Source organism: Ooceraea biroi, chromosome 13, assembly GCF_003672135.1.
Source record: "Ooceraea biroi isolate clonal line C1 chromosome 13, Obir_v5.4, whole genome shotgun sequence".
Taxonomy (NCBI): Eukaryota; Metazoa; Arthropoda; class Insecta; order Hymenoptera; family Formicidae; genus Ooceraea; species Ooceraea biroi.
This window is the reverse complement of record NC_039518.1, coordinates 8816477-8831956: the sequence shown is the minus strand read 5'-3', so window position 1 is coordinate 8831956 and position 15480 is coordinate 8816477. Positions and strand designations below refer to the sequence as shown.

The 15480-nt window shown below is 44.1% G+C and overlaps 1 protein-coding gene and 1 long non-coding RNA gene across 4 annotated transcripts in view; one reads left to right on the top strand and one right to left on the bottom strand.

Annotated features, from left to right (window-relative positions):
- LOC105286298 (amyloid-beta-like protein) overlaps positions 1-13938 on the top strand; it is a 29747-nt gene extending 15809 nt beyond the window's left edge. The window contains exons 2-15 of one of the 3 annotated variants that reach the window (XM_011351153.3): positions 49-102; positions 879-1010; positions 2699-2825; positions 5226-5316; positions 5834-5964; positions 8693-8918; positions 9066-9276; positions 9474-9656; positions 9745-9816; positions 9898-10088; positions 10273-10373; positions 10458-10684; positions 10929-11075; positions 11162-13938. In XM_011351153.3, the coding sequence (XP_011349455.1) occupies positions 49-102; positions 879-1010; positions 2699-2825; positions 5226-5316; positions 5834-5964; positions 8693-8918; positions 9066-9276; positions 9474-9656; positions 9745-9816; positions 9898-10088; positions 10273-10373; positions 10458-10684; positions 10929-11075; positions 11162-11272 (2004 nt within the window). In that variant the 3' untranslated portion in view covers positions 11273-13938. Of the gene's footprint in view, positions 1-48; positions 103-878; positions 1011-2698; positions 2826-5225; positions 5317-5833; positions 5965-8692; positions 8919-9065; positions 9277-9473; positions 9657-9744; positions 9817-9897; positions 10089-10212; positions 10374-10457; positions 10685-10928; positions 11076-11161 lie in introns of all 3 variants that reach the window. The other 2 variants (XM_011351152.3, XM_011351150.3) reach the window with 2 other exon arrangements.
- On the bottom strand, positions 4432-5218 carry LOC109611449. The gene is made up of 2 exons (XR_002193838.1): positions 4975-5218; positions 4432-4894 (listed from the first exon to the last, which is right to left on the bottom strand). It is a non-coding gene; the product is annotated as an uncharacterized LOC109611449 (long non-coding RNA).
- Positions 13939-15480: the final 1542 nt, after the last annotated feature.

The window sequence follows — 15480 nt, the reverse complement described above, 5'->3', positions numbered from 1 at the left end:
TCGCGTCTACATGCAACCGCTCTCAAAATATTTTCTTTCACTTTGCAGGCGGTGTCGGAGAGGCTCGAATTGGCACCAGCTGGCGGAAGATCAGAGCCGCAGGTGAGTACCGTGAGAGACCGAGGTCTTTAGCCTTATTTCCTTCTCAAAGGGAACGCCTCGCGAAATTATACTCTTTGCGAAAATTTATCGTTGCGCGTTGCGTTTACAATTCTCGAGTCAAAGCTCGTTATTTTATTCATTTATCATATTTTCACCGTTTGTGCTTAAAACGGAAAACAAGTTGTTACGAAATCTAATTAAATGTGATTGAACTTGAAATTTTCATCTTTTATTAGTCTTACTAGAGACGTTTATAATGATAATAATAATAATAATCAGATATACATATAAGAGTCTTGAATTTTTCTCTTACGAAGATACAGATATGCACACTTTCTTTTTCTTTAAATATTAAGTAATTTAGTAAAATAAAGTTGCCGTTTGCCGTTTACACGCAATTCGCGACAATCGTTAAAGCAATGGCCATTCGCGAAAAACACTGTTGAGAACCGGTTTCGAGGATTATACTTACAAATGAACACATTGTTAAAAAGTACTACAAAGAATTGCTCTCTTACTTATTTCTATTACCTTACTTTTTACTTGAATTTCGAGAGTTATCCTTGAATAGGCACCGAGCTCGAAACAACAATGAAAAATGTTATTGGCCTTTGGAATATTGATTTTGCGAAGCAAAAACAAGAGAGGGTTATTACCAACCGTCTTGCTGAAGAGCAAAACACTTTGATGAACTTGTTGACTAAACCAAATATGTATGTTTTCCGCTTTGTGGCTAATGCCTGTATCTTTAATGACCATGTCTTTCCCCAACAAAGGTCGCTACCTTGTGCGAATCGAGTGAAGTGTACCTCGCTCAGCACATGGGAGAGCAGGGTCGATGGGTCTCCTCGACCGACAAAAAGAGCTGCATGACGGACAAGCTCGAGATCCTGGAGTATTGCAAGAAGGTAAGAAAGTCCACGAGGTCATGCATTAAATTTTTTTGTCGCGCCTGTAATATACGGGATCATCGTTAGGCACGTAGGCAGTCGATCGAAACCTATATATAGGCATTAAAAATAGATCTCTGACATTTTTCTGTCATCATCGACGTCGTTATCGAACTTTTTAGCTCTTCTTTTCTGTGTTATTTTTCTGTTCTACAATGTATACGAGCATGTGGGAGCGTGCAACTCATAATAAAATCATCGTCTCCAATTTTCAGAAGATTCACATTCACGATTTGGTTAAAAATTGAAAGCACATCCGCAGCTTTCTGAAAGAGATAACAGTCAGAATAGGATTTCGAGACGGACAGAGCAGGGAAATATTGTCACACGCAACTGAGATCTCTCACGTTTCACCGTGTAAGCTACGGTGAAAAGGCGGGGCTAACCCTTACGGATTATCGGATAATAACGTTCTCCATCTCGCTTATGCGACACGTTCACGCAATCCACACTATGCGCCATAAGAGACGGATAAAAGCGATAGCAGCTTGCACACGCGTACGTGCTCGTATTTGCATATGCACATGCGAAGAAAATAGTGCTTGTCGCCTCGACTGTTGATCGATGAAATATCACTGTTTCGATCTGTTTTCGCGAAAACTTGCCGCGAGCCCGGCATAAATTGTTCGCGTCAACATTCGAATTATTTGACGGAATCGAATTTGCTCGCGATATTCGTCGTTTAACGCTTCAACACGTATTTGGAGAGTAAACCGGGCTACTTGCAAGTGAATCATTAATTAAGAGCCGACGTGTTATTTAACGTCGCGCGGCCACCGGCTGCCGTCGACCCTGCAGGCAGGATTAAGTCATTTATAATCTTCCAGAACCGCGTAAATTGAATTTTCGTCCCTTCGTTGACGCGCTTTAGTCACGACAAAACACCGAATTACGCGGTTCGTTAACCCGCCTATCTGCCTGTCTGCCTGCCTGTTCCAGTGCGAGAATAACGTTAATCTTTACGGATAACTTTATCGCACGGGTCGACGGTCGTTACATTGTGAGATTGTTTATTCGCCGCACTCGGAGCCAAGATTTTCTTGCGCTGGTGCGTGAAGGCTCGCCAAGTGCAGCATTCGCGCGACATCTGATCTTTTTCTCGTTGCTGATCCGTGAGAACCCTTATTCAAAGTTTGCTCATGATAGGATCAAAGGGAGTCTATGAAAAGGAATCAGTTTTATTTAAATCCTCCTTTGAGTAATTCTTGCGAGAAATTCAGTCATGGAAAAGTTACGTTGAATTTTAATTAAATTTAGAAAATTGCAAACGAGATAACAGAATTTTACAAACTTTTGTTCTTTCATTTCTCTTGACAAGCTTGATGCGCAAATCCTTAACGTAATGCGTAGGTAATGCTAGTCTTTAATCTTTTAATTTGTGCATTAGACGTCGTACGCCGCGTGCGAAACGACTCGTACGCCAGCAAGAATGTACGTTTTTGCGGTCTCTTAAGCGGAGATTAAGCGGCTGTTCTCGTTCGCAATGTAATAACAGGCTTACCGGACACGCGCGCACATGTACATGTGCATGTGTGCGTATGTACGCTCGATAATTATCTTCAGCCGGGCGATCACGGCTTGGACGGACCACCTGCTAATGGTGCTTACAACGGACCCCTTAATCCGACCTGCCTGATTTTTTTCAGGCTTACCCAAAGAGAGACATCACCAACATTGTGGAATCGTCGCACTACGTCAGAGTCAACGGATGGTGCAAACCGGGTAGGACCAAATGCAAGCTCTCCCGCTGGGTCAAGCCTTACAGATGTCTGGGTGAGCGTGACTTCTCTCTTTTTACGCCGAATGTCGTAAATTTGGCACTGCGCACCAATCTTTCTGTCGTCGATGGCAAACGCGAGGTCGAAGACTGAAAAGTTTCTACGATTTCAGAGAGCTTATATACTTGATACCATAAATACAGGAAAAAGGAACGTTGATCAATTTGCGCGAGTAAATTATACCAAGAATATCGCAATATCGATATAAAATATTCTTTTCAATTAACAGATCAATAATCTATGGCGAGTGCTAGCAAAAGGCAAAATCACTGACTGCCTGAACGGATATTACGGATATTATTAAAATCAATATGATAATATTATTCTCAATATATAAATATAACTGTAGATTTCGGTATTCATCGCGCTGATAACATCAGATTGATATTATAAGTTGATATACGGGTTTGACGAAAATTCTCGTGAAAATTCTCGTGAAACTCACGGCAGTGGCCGATCTCTGATTTGCCTGAAAATTGCAAGAAAATATTGACTCCCGGATCGTTGCTATGGCCGAGTTGGTCTCGTCGATAATGCACCGAGAAATGGAGAGATCGTTCTCTGGCAGCACCGGGGATTTAGTTATAAATTTAGCGAAGCGATCGCGATCCGCCATGGACGAAAGAATTCAATTTGCAGAGTCAATACGCTGTGTAACGGACAACGCGATATCTACTGTTGGATTATCTTTGCTCGACTACCTTCTTGATCAGCCTTTTTATCGTGCTGAAGGACGAAGGCACTGTCGCGAGCCTGACGTCGATCTAGTTCAGAACTTGAGATCTCGCACACGCTCTCTTTCTCTTTCGCTCTTCTTTTTTTTATCTTATACGAATGCTTATACGGCTCCGAGGCAACTGACGGGTGCAGTGTCGAAGCACGTTCTATTTCAGCTCGTAAACTTTTCCACGCAAATGAACGATTCGCCGCAAGAACAGGCAAAGTTTGTAACGTAGTAAAATCTATTTTTAACATAACAGCAAGTGCGACGTTAATTAAGGCGGACCTAGTGAGCTCATTTTGCTCTTGCATTAAACTTTCTAATCTGCGAGAGACCCATCACCGTTGAATATTCTATGATTGTGCGAAAACCACGTCGTTTCTAATCGCGTTAGATAAATGCCATTATTCCGGTACGTTGGTCACGCGTACATGGTCACGGTCATGTGCTTTATATATTCGATCGCGCGTTTCACGTCTTACGAGACGCAGCATCAACCGTTTTCTTGTCGAGTATTCTTGCAAGAAGATGACCATAAAGGCACTTTTTTATCGTGCTTAAGCTTTGTCTTCTTTCTTCATAAAAAATGCAGTAAAATGTATTCTCTTTCTCTTGTGAGACTATATCTGCGTTTTCATTACGTACTTTTCATGAATTTTTTTATTATTCCAGCCACAAAAAACGCGAATATACTCGGACGAATCAGTGATTAATACTCTCGAAATGTCTGCGTGACTAGTTCTATTGATCAGCACTGGTGAACGTACCGATGCGTCATCCACTAGACGCTCGTCTCCGTCTGTCCTCTCGCCTTTTCCTTTTACGTGCTCTTCTATCGCGTTTACGATGCCAATAGCAACGGTACATTCAGAAAGATATATTACCGAGAAATTTTTATTGCCTGCCTCTTGCATTCTCCACTGTTTTCTACACTGTTGATTGAAATATTTGCGAGTACAAATATGTGACTGTAGCTTTATATAATCGTAGAGATATTTTCCGAAAAATCCAACATTAATTTTTCCTTGGAAAAAGCTTTTACGAGAGACCATTATTGTGCTGAAACTTTCTAGTAGCGTCAAGAAACTTGATTTTAAGCGCGAAAGGATTAAAATTCTGATTTCGAAATCGAATACATCTGGATTTAAATGAACAATAGAGTATCGTTATTTATTTATGCTCTGAAAATTAGTTTATAGAAATGTTTTCACTTTGAAATCTCCTTTGTCATTTGAAAACTACTGGTGACAAGTTAGTTTTAGGAAAAATTCATTTTAGATTGATCGAACGATTTCGTTGAAGTTGTTAAAATCGCAGTTGAGATTTGTCCCGTGCGAAATGCTCTGCAAATAAAATAATATAAAACATTAAAATACATGAAATGTGTACAACATTTATTTTGGGTGGATGCGTAATTTCCCACCTGAAGGGACCTTCACAGAGTAGCTATTGATTTTAGGCGGTTCATATATCTGTACAATATGTGCGCACAGACATATAAATAGTCATCGGCAAATTCTTGCTCCGATTGACGTCGCAATATAATTCAAGATTGCCTTGCCGGTCGGAAATAGCGAATAAGAATAAATACCGGCGATGCGCGACCTTTGCCAGTTTCATCGAGCCTCTCCTTGGATTCGTGCTACTGCAATATGTACTGTTTGCTACTTTCAGAGGGACCCTTCCAGAGTGACGCACTTCTCGTGCCGGAGGGCTGCCTCTTTGATCATCTTCATAATCAAACAAAATGCTGGGAATCTCACAGGTAACGAACGCGCGAATACGTCCGCCAAACGCAATTAATTCTCGAGTGAATTTAGAGTTGCAACAAGAGTCACGGCATTCCTTCAAAGCGATTGAAGCGAGTTTGAGCGCATTCTTTCCGTTCTCGTGATGACTACCGGCACGCTTGACTCTTGGTCCAATTATTTTATCCTGATTCTCAACGTACATTGACAAATGTCTTATTAATTATATGATGATTTTATTACACTATTACTTACAGTATGCAGATTGTCTTCTCGCTCTTGTTGTTACGCATTATATGGACCATCGTGTTATTTTTCTCGCTTTGTTATTTCGTTTATGTATTTTATTATTCGTGACTAACGAGTAAACATTGCTAACGAGCAATACAACTCGACTACGGTCGGTCGAGGCGAATGAATCTCACGGTTTTTGGTCGATAAAGATCACGATGCTGGGCGAGAGAGCGTTTATCACGCGCGTAAAAGGGATCAAGTGCGCTTTCTTGAGTACACATGACTGGACTTGCATTTCAGATGGAACGCCACGGCGGCGGAGACCTGCCGGGAACGAAACATGAACCTGCGTAGCTTCGCGATGTTGCTGCCGTGCGGCATATCCCTGTTCTCCGGTGTCGAGTTTGTATGCTGCCCGAAACACCTGAAAGGTACGTAACGTACGTATACGCTCCGCTTTATCACAATTCATTCATACCTCATTTGCGGCAGAGACGCGCAACACGCGGATCTCGTTGGGCGGAGGCGAACTCGAACTCGAGGGACGAGGCACGTCGCTTCCGCATTCAAGAATGGAAGAAACGAGCGATTATCGCCGCACGAGAATCACGCCGACCACTCGATCCGCGTTTCATCTTCATGCATATTCCATCGGGGAGCGTTTCGCTGCGTCCACGTCTCATGCCGCGTAACATCCTTTTCAGGCGCGAGCTCGCACGGCGTCTCCTTAGCACGAGGTCGTTTTACCGTAAAGTGGGAGTACTTGCGGCGATCTTATTTCAAGATTCAGCACGAGTCTCGTGCCGCTCTCTGTCCAAATGCATGGAGCTTCTAAGCGCGATGAGATTCAACGTTAATCAGGAACGCTCGACGTTGCGCTTTGAAGGGTCGCCAAGCAATCCCATCTTACGATGAAGCAAACACTGAAACGTTAAATCGCCTTGGTATTTATTGGACGTTAAATTCATTATGCAGAATCGATCCCGCTTTCGCGTTTGTGATTACTTGATCCGCGTCGTTCATTTCGCACAGGTAACGCGAAGCCTCCACCCAGGTTTTGCACCGAGCTTTCCGTTTTTCGCTTTGATACGACGTCACCATCTCGCGCATTATCATATCGTTATTTTATACAGCGGAACGCGATCAATGGGACGCGTATCTAGAAAAAATGTTTAGAGAAAGAAATCCGAAGAGAAGCATGAATATTTACAACGAATTTGCGGTGTATTTATTCCATGGTAGAAATACCAGGCATTTACGCTGTCCGTTTTCAATCGACTGTCGCAAAGAACAAAGAAAGAGAGAGATGGAGCGACTGTAGGAGGGTGCAAAGAGGGTATATTAAGCGAGGGGTGCCACCTACTTCGTCCCATCTCCTTCCAGCACACCGGGTGGCTCGTGCCACCCTCTGCAAGCTCTCGCTGCAAGCCCTCTCTCGTCTTCTCTCTCCCTCGTGCAATCAATAATGTTCGCCGCCGACGTTTCCGACGACTGCGCAACGTAACACGCCGTAGCTTTCGGCGCGTCGCTGCGCAACTTTTCTTCCCTACACACCACGTATAACATATAAAATGGGCTCGATTAATGCACACGGGAATCGCTGTCCGTTTGCTCGTTCCGCGCGGTTGCTCGAATCCTATAGATCATTTTTCTTAATGTGAGTAATGTTTTTTGGGGTGGCATATTGTCCGAATATGGAGAGCGAATTTTTCTTGAGTAATGTATCACGCCAGTAACGAAAATTATTATCCTTGTGTTACATGACTTGGACGTATTTACGCTAGAGACGAGATTTATAAGCCAAATCAATTACAATATCTTGAAAGATATCCTTCCTGCGAAATAAAACCTGTCATAAACATTGTCATCAAATAAACTGTAAATCAAGTGAAACTGGGATATTACACGTTTCGGGAAATCGGTATGAAATTGATAATAGCTCCGTGTTTCCGATCATTGGAACCTCGTCAATTCGCCATTGCGGCAATTCTTCATCGATTCCGGATAAACCTCGCGAGGAATCCGTAGCTTCTTATGATGGACCATCGTGACACGAAGCGTTTCCCGAACAAACTGCCAACGTATGCAGTTACCGCGTATCTACCGTGTGACCCAGATAAAAGAGAAGGAGGGATATGGAACTACTTTTGTCTGCTACCTTTGCGGAAGTCGTCTCATCAGAGCATCTATTCTCGGCGAATGAGACACATCTCGAGAACCTAGTTAGCCGAGATGCGTCCTCCCGTTTCTCCGTCGCGCTCTAACCCGCCGAAATTAGAATTTCCAAGCTGGAGAGACGCAACGCCGAGAGCCGGAATGAGAACGAGATGCGTTTTACGCAGTTAAAGCATATTCGGAATGGGAAACGAGTTTCCGGTCTTTAATTTCTGACGTTTCTCTCTCTCTCTCTCTCTTTCTCTCGCGGAAAATGCAACTTACGGCTTTTGCGAAACAGCGTTTTCTATCGGTCTTTTTAATTCATGGGGTAGATGCCTGTTGTGTTGTGAAATCACTCCGCCATTCGTTTCATGATCTCTTTATCGGTGCAATCGAGTTGCAGCTGCAAAACTGTCGAATTACGACGCACACGGTGGCCGTTCTTTCCGAGTGTATCAATGAATAACCGAGTGCCCGATGATACCGGCACTGTATCACCGGCGCGCATTGATTTAGATTATGGGCCAGAATTCCGCGAAGCTATCTGCGGCCAGCCCAATCCCGTCCATTTACTATTCAAACAATGGCAGTCGATATACTGGAATGTGCGCGCAGACAGGAATTCCAATAATTGCACCTATCATGTTGTGTACACACATGTACGCGCCGTGGGCGTGTATGTGTGTGTTCACGGACGCGTAAATCGAATTGTTTATATATATATCGTTTTCTAGCGACGCGGAAAGGAAAGAAACGCGGAAAGGTATCCTCGCGTAATTTCTGTGATGTTGCAGCTGTATCGTGTGCCAATTAAACGATCTCTGTTTTTCTCTTCATGCAGGTATCGCGTCGAGCAAGCCGCACGCTGGAGGATTTCACGAGAATTGTTATTTTCGGAATCAATACGCATCAATCGCACATTGATCGCTTCATGCTTATGTTACGATGGAAACGCCCGAAGATGCGGCGAGAGTAACGCGCAGTGCACTTGTGCTTTTGCAGAGACCGTGAAAGCGAAGAAACCGATCGATCTGCCCATCCCGAAGAGCGTGGACGACGATCTTGACGATGACGAGGACGATCTCGAAGATGAGGACGACCTGGACGGCGATGCCGAGGATGAGGACAACTCCGACGGTGATCTCGATGACCCACTCGGCGAACAACCTGACGAAGATGAGAGCGAAGAGGAGTACGACGATCTCGATGATTACGACACGACTACCAGGTACTTGGAAATGATGCGAACCTTCAACTTGAACCTTACACTTGTTCCAATAAAAGTGAAAATCAAATCAATCTCTTCCTGCAAACGTAAGAAGAAGCGTTTACTATAATTTAATGTTTCCTTACAATTTGTTGTAACATAAATCAGCCGGCCATCGACAACGGTTTCCACGACTGAGAAAGCGAAGCAGGAAGCGACGGCGATGCCGCTGCCGATGAGTACGAGCACACAGCAACCTTCTCAACCGCAAGGCACTCCCGATCCTTACCTGACGCACTTTGATCCGCGATCCGAGCATCAGAGTTACAAGCAGGCTCAAATGCGGCTCGAGGAGGTGCATAAGGAGAAAGTGACGAAAGTAAGTTCGATTAATCGCAATTGGAGAAACGAGGCAACAAATGTAAAGTATACGGTATGATCGATGAGTAGTATAATTATTAAAATTTGTATTTACAAAAAGAGAAACGGGAGGAAGAACCTTCTGTCTGCCTTTGAGAGTCGAATATCATGACGCGGAACATTGGTGTCGAAATCTTTGTGCTACAACGCTTTCAGGTGATGAAGGATTGGAGTGACCTCGAGGAGAGATATCAGGACATCAGGGCACACGACCCCGTCGCCGCGGACGCCTTCAAACGATGGATGACCGCGCGATTCCAAGAGACGGTCGCCGCGCTCGAGGAGAGCGGTGCGGCGGAGAAGCATCAGTTAAGTGCGATGCATCAGCAGAGAGTGCAGGTTCGTGTGAAAGCTGACATGACTCTGGAGTTGGTCTGTTCGAGAAGCAGTTCTAATCTTAATAACTATCTCGTTCTCTCGTGTGTAGGAGGCCGTTAAGCAGAGAAACGAGGAAGCTATGTCGTGTTACACCGCGTCCCTTAATGAGACTCCGCCGAACGTAAGTCTCGCACGGTGTAGCTTTCGAGCGAAGAATACGTGATTCTTCTTGCATAATAATCTCTCTGTACATATTATTCAGATGCACCGCATTCAAAAATGCCTGCAAAAGCTGCTCAGGGCCCTTCACAAAGACAGGCACCACACAATCGCCCATTACAAGCATCTCCTCGACAGCAGCTTGGAGCAGGCGCAACGAGAGAAGCCGGCAACTCTGGAGCACCTGGCGGAAATCGATAGGATTACCAATCAGAGTCTCTTAATGTTGGAACGGTAACGTATACCTCAATAGACAGAGCTTTTACTTGGAGTAAGTCTTAAACGTGCGGGCCGTTGCGTAACGCGAAGCGAGAACGCCGCGACCGCAAAGACTGACTTTTCCTTTTCTTGTGTTCAGATATCCAGATCTAAGCGCAAAGATTGGCCGTCTTATGGACGATTACGTTTTGGCCCTCAGGAGTAAAGATGAAACTCCGGGATTGCTGTTGGCGATGACGCGCGAAGCCGAGGCAGCCATTCTCGACAAGTATCAGGCCGACGTCGCTAGCAAACAACAAGGTAAATTACGATAAATTTTCAATCGACGATCTTGCAAAAATACATAATAAACAAGCACGCTTTATTTTACTTGATACTTTACAGAAAAGGAACATCAGAAACAGCTGGAGCGAGCGCGCAAGGAACAACGCAAGGCGGAGCGCGGTGAACTACGCACGGAGCAAGAGCAGCACGAGGAGAACAATTCGGCAATCGATATCAAGGATATTCCCCAGCAATCGGAGCAACCCGCCGCGGTCGCCGCCATGCATAACGAGGGTGTGATCAGAGCAGCTCACAGCATGACTCACGATGTGTCTCATTCCGAACCAGTAAGGAACTTTACTATATCTATATATATTGCAAGCAAAGCCCGTCTATAAGACGCTATTGTTACTTAAACTTTTCATGCTTATTCAATATTTACTTTAGATTTACACGCAATCGAATTGCAAACTTGATGCTTTGTCAGTTGCTTCTTCACCGTGAAGAAAGATGCGAACTCGAAGAGGAACTCGCGCGCGCAGGTCCTTTTTTTCATTAGCGATTATCGCTCAATTTTCATTACTCTTACAGGGCTACTCAGTGAGGCGAGAGGTGTACCACAGAGAGAGTCGATCCGTCTACTTCACGCTCGCGTTCGCTGGCATAGCACTCATGGCGGCTGCGGTTGTGGGCGTCGCGGTGTTCAAGAGACGCAGCGCGAGAAGCCCTCACAGCCAGGTGCGTCACGCGACAATAAAGTCCATAAGATATTACTGTCGTATTACGCGAATAATACAACTCTGATACTCTCTCTTGACGCGCAGGGCTTTATCGAGGTCGATCAGGCGGCCACACCCGAGGAGCGGCACGTCGCGAATATGCAGATCAACGGTTACGAGAATCCTACATACAAATACTTCGAAGTGAAGGAATAATTCGGTCGTCACCTCGAGATTCGTAATAATTTTGATTTTTGAAGCTGGTCGCAACCGCGTACTTCGTTCTCGCGTGTTTTCTTCAAGAATCTCATATAGTATTTTGTTAGAGTAAGATATATAAATATAGTGCGTATATATATATATATCTCTAACTCCCCTCCCGAGATTCTTCCGAAGATTCGGGTATCCCCGGAAATGCGCAAATTCAGCGAATTACGTAATTTCGTGCAATCGGCAGATCGGTGTTGAACGTTGACGAGACGGCGCCGCATACGTCACGTCCGTTTGCACACATTTGGAGAATGCGTCGCGGTGCAAATCGAACTTTGCGAACGGTTGACAATATGTGTAAAATAGACTTTGTGTAGCAGGGACGGAGAGCCGAATGAGAACGAGACGGATTCTACGGGAAGAAAGAATAAAAAAAACCGTAGAATTCGACGTACCTATGTGCCATACGCGAGCGCGAATCTTTACGTGGCATCTTCGGAAGTATCTCACGCATACACACATTGTTTTTACATTACGTTGTCATACATGTCGATATAAAAACGCAGGAAGGAGCGCGAGCATGTTGTAAAAGTAGAAAAAAAAAACACGTCGTTTTTAGACTTACCTCGATGTTCCTCCGCCTCTCTATACAGTTGTGCACTCGAATCGCGAATCGCCCTGCGGATCGACGCGATCGATGCTCGCAGCCGCGCTCGCTCCTCGAGGGACACACGCGTTCGGGCGACGATAGAGAAACGCGTTTACGCGTACGGTAAACGTGTGTCGTTGTTGCGCTCTTTGCTGTATTTTTAGGTTCTGATATTTTCGGAGATAATCAATGGCAATAAGACATAACGCAGCTTAAGTACTACACGGAAAAAAAATGCGATAGCGATCGTAGTAGCTTGTCACTGGGAGCAGCATATACAATTACTTCGGATTAATCGCGTAATCTCGTTAACGTTATCCTAAAATAAGCGAGCGCGAGCGAGCTACGCGAGCACTCTTAAAATATCAGAACACACAATACCGTGTCATCGTTGCACGTATCTTACCTTCGTGATGCAGCTGTTTTTTCTCTCCGTCTCCGTTCGATTCCCACTGCCTGGTTTCTCTCGGTGACTTTTTTCAGTACTTAACGTCTACTCCTAGACGATAAAGAATCTCAAGACGTAACGAAATTAAGGATCATTGACGTATCTCGTGTTAATGATGATGACGATGATAATGATAATGATAATGATGATGATGACGGCGAGGAAGCAAGATGCTCTATCATTCCACACAAAAGTCCACTGTTTTGTCGGGGTACTAGGAACGTCAGTACGGAGAATGTTCGGCAGCTTCGTTCGGTCTCATCCGAGGCATACGACGCATCGCAGAGACCACGTCGATACTGTCGAACAAGAGGAACAGTATAGCGGGGATCATTTTTGAGTGGCATTAGTACCTTCGACCGCGTTAAGAAAAAGAGAAAAAAACAAGTGGCAGCTGTTAAAGTAAGCATTTCTCTTTCGTTCCCGCGTTTTGCGTTCTCGGGGGAAAAAAAGAAAGAAGCTCGATCATACAATAACTATCTTAGGAATATAATTATTAATTATATACGACGACGACGACGATGATGATATAATATATTACACGTTTAATGCTTATATATTTGTATATGGTCAAACGAAAAAGAAAAAAAGAAAGGTAGTAACCCGCACTTTAGCGCCAGGGTCGCGTGGGGAAGCACTTCTTCTTCTTCTTCTTCTTTGATTTACCTCGGACACACGCTACACGCTTTCGTCGGACTTATTTGTAAGAAGAACTCGTGGCGGTGCGACTGCCGCGACCGCGACGCGGTGCGTTCAGCGTCGGCGGTGTGGACTTTGCCACAGTCCACAGAGCCATTACCGTCCCTTCGGCAATCAATGGTCAACGATAAACGTTGAACCATCACGAGAGTCTCTAGGCAGTTAAAAAACCATCTGAAAGATGACGGTGTTTCCCGACGTTTGAGAAAGATTGGGAGGTTTCAGACGTTTCTTAGCTGTCTTTACATCTGTCGTGACAAGAGCATAAGCACCCCGTCATCGTTGAAGCATCTCGCGTCGCGCATTCGGGGATCGTTTACGGTCGACGTGTCGATGTGGCGAGTAACGAAAGGGAGACGGATCCGGCTCGTCTATACGCGATCGCTACGGTCATTATCGAGCGCTTAAAGTCCTGCTCCGTCTCTCACGTGAGACGTTCCGCACGATGTTTCATGCATGAATACACATACATTCCCGGCTGCTCGCTAAGGTGGTCCCTCTTCGATTGCGCTCACGTTTTGCTACGATTGTATCGCGCGACACGCTAATCGCTCGCGGTTTACGGGGGCGATTAAAAACAAATCCCTAGGTATTATTCACCTTAAGCGCACGTGAAACAGCTGCCTTCCCTATCTATCTCTAGCGCGAATCTCACATACACACACACACCGATCGTTTGTCTTCACGCAATTCCGGTGAGAGAAAGAAGAGAGTGTGCATAATCGACGAGAACAAGAACAACAAGATGCAAGAGACACTGGCACACACACGTAAATCAACACATCGCTGAATGTTAAAAATATTATTTTAGATATATTATAAGATAGCAATTATACCAGTGAATGTACTATGATTATATGAATAACAACAGATAGCATCAATGCGTTAACAATAATGATATATATAAAATATCTATTATATATGTGTATATGTGTGTGTGTGTGTGCGCGACGTACGGATAATATATATAAATATATATACAAAAATATATATATATGAAATATACACATGCATATATATACATGTATACATATTAAATTAAACATTATGTATCTATAGCGTATATAGTCGTTAAACAACATTGACAACATCGCATATAAAGAAACCTGACCTGGATACGGATTCACAGATGCTGAAGGCCCTCTCACACGAGTGCGCGTGTGATTGTAAAGGGATCTGTTATTTTTCTAAAGAGGCCCGCAAGGGCCCCGGAGCTGCTCTCGCGGGAAGATAGTTTTGCTGCACGACTATTATGATTGGCTTGCGTTCGTGATGATGATTTGATCGGCACGCGTGCATACACATATCGTTGACTAAATTTCGCGACGCGGTTAAGCAGAAAGGCATGGACACGCTGTATCTCGCATATGTATGTATGTATGTATGTATGTAAATCGGCCTGCCGATTGCCATTACCGAGGCGATTTCGCCATATGCAGGCGACAACGGTCCAATGCTCTCTCAATGACTTTAATTGTAGAAAAAACGTCGGGGTGGTATCAGTATTAGCCGGTAGCCCGAGCATATCATGTTTCGGTTGTGGCGGGGAAGGAAAAATAAATTCGGAAAGAGAGAAAGTGTCGGCGTGTGCGCTTCAAGATACTGTGAATTTGCATCGGGTCGTCTCCGTAAATATATATATATACATACATATAAGTTTAAGAATTGATTTTTGTAAAGAGGTAATAAGTATATATATATATATATATATATATATATATTGAGGTAACTAAAAAAACTTAGCTTTTAAAAAGCCGTGTGAGACGTGAGGAAAAGGAGATGAAGAAGAAAAACAAAGAATATACGTCCTTCAAGTCGCAGTCCAGAGATTAGCAGGTCCAAAGATGGAGAAAGAGTATAATAATAACTGAAACTAGACTTTATTTTTACAGTTTTTTCGGTGTCATTCCTCCCGTCTTCTGACGATTGTCGAGCAGCGCGCGATTGCGATTGCGTATCCTCGTACCTCATTATTTCTGCTCCCGAAAACATCTCTTTGTTGAACTTTGCGCGACGTGATAACGGCTATTGGAAAACCCGACTTCGCTCCCGCTGCCAGAAATGAGTTGACGCGACAAGCGAAGCTTTCATTAAATTAACATGACACGCATGTTAACATTCGTCCTCTCGTGCGCGAGGGGCGCCGCATTTATACGTATAAATAATATTATATAGGTAAAAGACGATGCGTGTGTGGCGCAAGAACAATCGATTAGTATGGTTTTTATCGTGGCGTCGAAAACTCCACCTCTGAAGAGTACTGCTGCGTGCGTTCAAAGGATCTTGTTTCCTTTCCCGTGAACAATCCGAGGCAATCCGCAATTCGTAGCATTCATTAAAATGTTAATCACATAGTTATGCAGGGGATGATTTTCTTTTGCTGAGCACGTGGAATAATTAATTAACTTATAATTAACT